Source organism: Erpetoichthys calabaricus, chromosome 2 (assembly GCF_900747795.2).
Source record: "Erpetoichthys calabaricus chromosome 2, fErpCal1.3, whole genome shotgun sequence".
NCBI classification, from domain to species: domain Eukaryota; kingdom Metazoa; phylum Chordata; class Cladistia; order Polypteriformes; family Polypteridae; genus Erpetoichthys; species Erpetoichthys calabaricus.
This window is the reverse complement of record NC_041395.2, coordinates 119,414,215-119,420,214: the sequence shown is the minus strand read 5'-3', so window position 1 is coordinate 119,420,214 and position 6,000 is coordinate 119,414,215. Positions and strand designations below refer to the sequence as shown.

General features: G+C 34.8%; 1 protein-coding gene across 1 annotated transcript in view; it reads right to left on the bottom strand.

The window, feature by feature from the left end:
* The window catches only part of gfm1 (G elongation factor, mitochondrial 1), a 70,670-nt gene that overhangs the window by 42,823 nt on the left and 21,847 nt on the right, over nt 1–6,000 (bottom strand). Inside the window, exons 6-7 of the mRNA XM_028794436.2 lie at nt 4,726–4,876; nt 33–187 (exon numbers count right to left, since the gene is read on the bottom strand). Of these exons, the coding sequence (XP_028650269.2) occupies nt 33–187; nt 4,726–4,876 (306 nt within the window). The remainder of the gene's footprint in view (nt 1–32; nt 188–4,725; nt 4,877–6,000) is intronic.

The window sequence follows — 6,000 nt, the reverse complement described above, 5'->3', positions numbered from 1 at the left end:
ATAAAATAAAAAAAAAGAGAGAGCACACTCACTCCTGGTTAAGAATTGCATAATTCTGGACTTCAGACGGGTTAGGCAAGTACTCTAAAACAGCATCCAAGAGAGGCTGAACTCCTTTGTTTTTTAAAGCACTGCCTACAAGAACAGGGCTAAAAGTCCGCTTAATAGTAGCTCTTCTAATAGCAGCCTACAACAAAATGGAAATAAAAGAATTAATTAGCAATAAACTGCTACAATTTCATCACAAACACTGCATATCACTGAAATCACAGCAATGCAATAACAGCGTATAATTTCTAATCATGTAAGGCTTTAATGTACGGTGCAAAACAGAATTTTAAAATCAGAGATGCAAAATCACAGCTAAAGTTATGATGGCAAAATAATGAGCTACTCATGAGCATTAATTACAGTAATACGAAAAAGTTTGGGAACCCCTCTTAATCCTTTGGATTTTTGTTCATCATTGGTTGAGCTTTCAAAGTAGCAACTTCCTTTTAATATATAACATGCCTTATGAAAACAGTAATTTTTCAGCAGTGACATTAAGTTTATTGGATTAACAGAAAATATGCAATATGCATCATAACAAAATTAGACAGGTGCATAAATTTGGGCACCTCAACACAGATATTACATCAATACTTAGTTGAGCCTCCTTTTCCAAATATAACAGCCTCTAGACGCCTTCTATAGCCTTTGAGTGTCTGGATTAAGGTTCAGTTAAATTTGATGGCTGCTGAGCATGTTTCAAAAGTCTTTTTTCTCCCTAATATAAATGTGACCATCAGAGGACATCTTTGAGTTCAAATGATAAAATGCTTGACAAGAATAATGCAATCTTAGAAAAGAGTATGTGCTGATGTCAGATGTGCACCTCTGGCAAGAGACCACACAGCTTATTTTGATCAAAATTTGCTTTAGTGCTGAGTAGTATGCGTGCATGAGACTGGAACTCTCTAATCCATTGACAAATAAATTGAAATATTATGAAACTAGTTGTGCTACCCTATCAAGGATTGAAAACTAAGTAATCAACATAGACCTCAGCATTAACATTTGTAGTACACTACGTAATGCAGACGTCTCTGTTATATGCCACTTGGTATGAGATTCGTAAAAGCATTGTTGATGTTTATGATGCACCTTTAGAATATCAAATGCAATTTATTTTATTACTAACAATGTTTGTGATGCACTATCGTTTGTAATGACAGACATATCAACCCGATAGACACCTTTAATCATTTATTAAGGTGGAAAAATATGTTTCAGTTTTTCTAAAGTAAACCTTCCCTTATCAGCTTCTCTGAAAGAGAAGAACGGAGAATAGCTATAGTACTGAAAAGCAGAAACAGAGTGGACAGTCAAAAAGCAGATGTGTTTAAAGTCCAAGTGTGAACTTTTGGTACAACAGGTACAGCTATTATATAATTGTATTAAATGGTTTCTTCCTGAAATTCAAGTACTTGTTGAATTTTATATTGCTGCACAATCTAAAAAAGCTGTTTGAGTTTTACCTAAGTAGAAGCAAATACTTAATTGTTTAACAAGCAGAAAAAAAGACATTCACTAAAAATTAAAATGAAAATTAAAGTTGAAACTGCTTAGCTTGCCATGAGTAGATATGGTCTTAAATTAAAAAGTTATCTGTTAGAAGTAAAAAATAAATCAGAGAACAAGATGTAAGGGCATTTAAACAAAAATAAAAAAATGGATGGATAAATAAAAGCACAACAGACACAAATCTCGTAATCTCATGAATTAAAAGATCAGAATTCATCAATTACAGTCAATTCTCAACTTTCGTGGGGTTTACGTTCCTAAGAAATGATGCAGAAGTCAAAAATAGGAATGTTAATTCTCATTGGGAAAAAGGAGGTTAGATTACTGAGACCACCAAAAAATTGTAATCTTTTGCTAGATATTGCTCAACACACACTTTTCTACACAGAATTCATTATAACAAATCTCTACTTGTATGAAGAGTGCATATTATCACACTGTAATCATGAAATAACCCATGAAATGCAGTACACAAAATGCATTCAGCAACATGCAAACTAACATTTTTTTCTCACTAGTCAATCAATAGAATTCTGTGACCTTTTGTGCTAACATCTAAATGTAAAAAAACACCTTTAGTTACTGCTGTCAAAAGATGCACGGTCTCAACATCACCTCCAACACTCTGTCTTTCACAGTCAGCACTGGAGAGCAAGAAGGATGCACCAGCTTAAAACAGCCCATCTGCAAACTCTGCTTTGAGTGCCACCTGAGATCCTTAAATTTCTCTGGTGTATGAGCATAACAGAGGCAAGTTGATATTTAACTGTGAGACTGCGATCAATAACATGAAAGGCAACTTCAAAGCCTCTAGCCAAAATTTCAATTAAGCTTTGGGTTGTTTGTTACTGTCTTTTGTCTAAATATACATATTATATATATATATATATATATATATATATATATATATATATATATATATATATATATATATATATATATATATATATATATATATATATATATACACAGTGATCCCTCGCTATATCGCGCTTCGCCTTTCGCGGCTTCACTCTATCGCGGATTTTATATGTAAGCATGTTTAAATATATATCGCGGATTTTTTGCTGGTTCGCGGATTTCTGAGGACAATGGGTCTTTTAATTTCTGGTACATGCTTCCTCAGTTGGTTTGCCCAGTTGATTTCATACAAGGGACGCTATTGGCAGATGGCTGAGAAGCTACCCAACTTACTTTTCTTTCTCTCTCTCTTGCGCTGACTATCTGTGATCCTGACGTAGGGGGTGTGAGCAGGGTGGCTGTTCGCACACCTAGACGCTACGGACGCTCGTCTAAAAATGCTGAAAGATTATCTTCACGTTGCTACCTTCTGTGTGCAGCTTTTAAGTATGCTGCATGGTGCTTCGCATACTTAAAAGCTCAAAGGGCACGTATTGATTTTTGACTTTCTCTCTCTCTCTGCTCCTGACGGAGGGGGTGTGAGCTGCCGCCTTCAACAGCTTTGTACCGCGGTGCTTCGCATACTTAAGCCAAACAGCCCTATTGATTTGTTTGCTTTACTCTCTGTTTCCTTTGAAGAGGAAGATATGTTTGCATTCTTTTAATTGTGAGACAGAACTGTCATCTCTGTCTTGTCATGGAGCACAGTTTAAACTTTTGAAAAAGAGACAAATGTTTGTTTGCAGTGTTTGAATAACGTTCCTGTCTCTCTACAACCTCCTGTGTTTCTGCGCAAATCTGTGACCCAAGCATGATAATATAAAAATAACCATATAAACATATGGTTTCTACTTCGCGGATTTTCTTATTTCGCGGGTGGCTCTGGAACGCAACCCCCGCGATGGAGGAGGGATTACTGTATATATATATATATATATATATATATATATATATATATATATATATATATACATACACACATATACAGTATATGGAAGCAAAGGTCTGTGATACGGTTTGCATATTTATAGCTGGAAATCCACAAAAGGAGAAAATTAATCTTGTATCTTAAAATAGTTTTTTATTCTTAAGCTTTCAACTCATAGGCAATATATAGCTAATAAGGAGGGGATGGTAGGAATTTATGAGGTGGGTTTCGGAGGGTGTTGGTCATAAAATCTTATTTATTAGGTCCATGTTCTTCATTTCAAGCCTGCATATGCTTTGCCCATGTCCAAATATCTGTTAATGGCATTTCCATTGGATAGCCACGAGTCAGACAGTTGTCTGGCACTTTTATTATTGGCATAGAATTTTTACTTGCCCCAAGTCCCATTTAAATGTGTCTCTGGTTGAATTTGTATGTGCATGAATCAGAGATCGTGGGTCCTTCCTTCTGACAGCATTGCAATGTTCTGTATATGTGTTGCAAGTGTTTTTGATGGTTGTCCCACATGGTATGCTGTAAACTGCATTCTGCGTCTCTGCTGCCAATTTCCTGCTTAAAGCATTAAAATGGACCTCACGCACATATATACATACATACATACATATACACACACACACATATATATATATATATACCAGCTTATATCCATCTTCTATTATGGTTATGTTATAAAGAAATTGTATTATTTTGTTTATTTCAACAAGTATATTTGGGTTATTTGTGAAAGCAGGTCTATTGCCATGTCAAACCACAACAGTGAAGGTCATTAAGTGTTAATGTAGACTTGTGCCGATTAATGAACCTTGTTCATAAACTGTACATATCCCTTCATATTTCTAAAACTAACAGATTTTTAAAAAATGCAATTTTTGTTAAAGTATTCCTTTACAACAACTGAAGTCAATGAGAAGAATGCACAGTAGATGACATGACATCTACCACCCAATGCAGTCGACTCAATGTCTCTTGCTCCTACACTCAGAAATGGGAGCTCAAATATTGAGATGGCTTACCTGAAAGGGATAGGAAGAATCCCCCTTCTCTTCACAACAGTAACTTTTAAATGGTACAAATTCTAATCAAGTATGCATGATTTTTAAGTAAAATTTTAATATGAATAATATTTACTAATGAATGCTGTTTATTACATATTCTGCAAAATCTTACTTTAAAAAGGAAAATGAAAGACTGCAAAGAAGGAATTAAAAATCAAAATAAAAGCTCCCTTTTAATATAAAAACCTATAGAGGTGAAATTAATATATGACAGACAAAAAAATTGAAAGAAAAACAAAAGGTATCTGAAATTACCTTTAAATCTGAGACTGTGGGAGTACGTTCCTCTAGAAATAGTTCCCCAAGTTCTTCATCTGCATTAGCTACACATTCCACTAGCTCCTGCCGGCGATCATGTACTTCAGCCTGCAACTCTGCAGGGATGTCATCATATCTAATATTCTGACTGAAAGAAAAATGTTTCAGTTATTTTATACCCTAAACGTCTTTAAAGGCGAACCATACTTCAAAAAAAATTACTTTATCCCAGCAATACATCAACACATGGTAAATCAATGTGAAACATTACAGTCTCCTACACGCGCATGGAAATACCTATAGTTCTACAACAGTTACATCAAAGCATAAAAACCATCAATACTTTCACTATAATAATATACAGTATGTACGGTAACAAATAATATAAAGGAATACACAATACCCAATAAATGCAAAGCCAATACTATACACGGTGGATTACAAGTATGATTTTTGCCTAACTCGATCATAAAGATAACAGAGAAGGGTAGATGTTTAGAACTACTGAAACAACAAGGGATGTATCTAACTTAACGGATGACTCGTGGAAAGCTTTAAGGAGGACACTATTGACATGGAGGTTGCTTTGAGTGTTATTTTTCTAATGCGAAATATCTTCAAAAAGATATGATTACCTAAGTAACCCATCTTTTTGACCACATTTTATGTCCATTTTCTGCACCAAGAGGTGCATTATTCTGAAAGCAATTGTAATATCAGGTTTCTATCTTATCCACTATTTGAACAATTTTTTGCAATTTGTGTAACAAGTGTATAAATTCACTGTAAAACAAATCCACTTTGAGTGACTAAAGATTCTTTTAATGCAATCCTTATTTTTATCTGCCGCTCCAAGTAAATGATGTAGCCATCTAATTGGAAAAAGTGGTGTCAATGCATTTAAAATAACCTGCCCTGCTGACAGTTTTACCATGTATAACCAGGCGCTGAAAGGTCAGCAATATATTCTGAGTGGCAGATTTCAGTATTATACACCATATTATCCAAAGAATAAACAGCTGTGCCATGTTTTGAATGTTGTGTTTGTACTTCCATTATGATGTGCTTTTACCAGTCAAGAGCAGACCGTGGAAGCCAGCAATAAGCTACAAAAAATAATAATAATCAAGCATTTTTGCATTCTTAGATGTTGTGAGAATAATTGCCAATAAAGGAAACTTTCTGCCAGGAATTATTTAACCACAAGACTTTAACCACAAAGTACAATACGAGTGCAGAGCATCCACTTGTAGAGGGTCACCATCTCCGGTT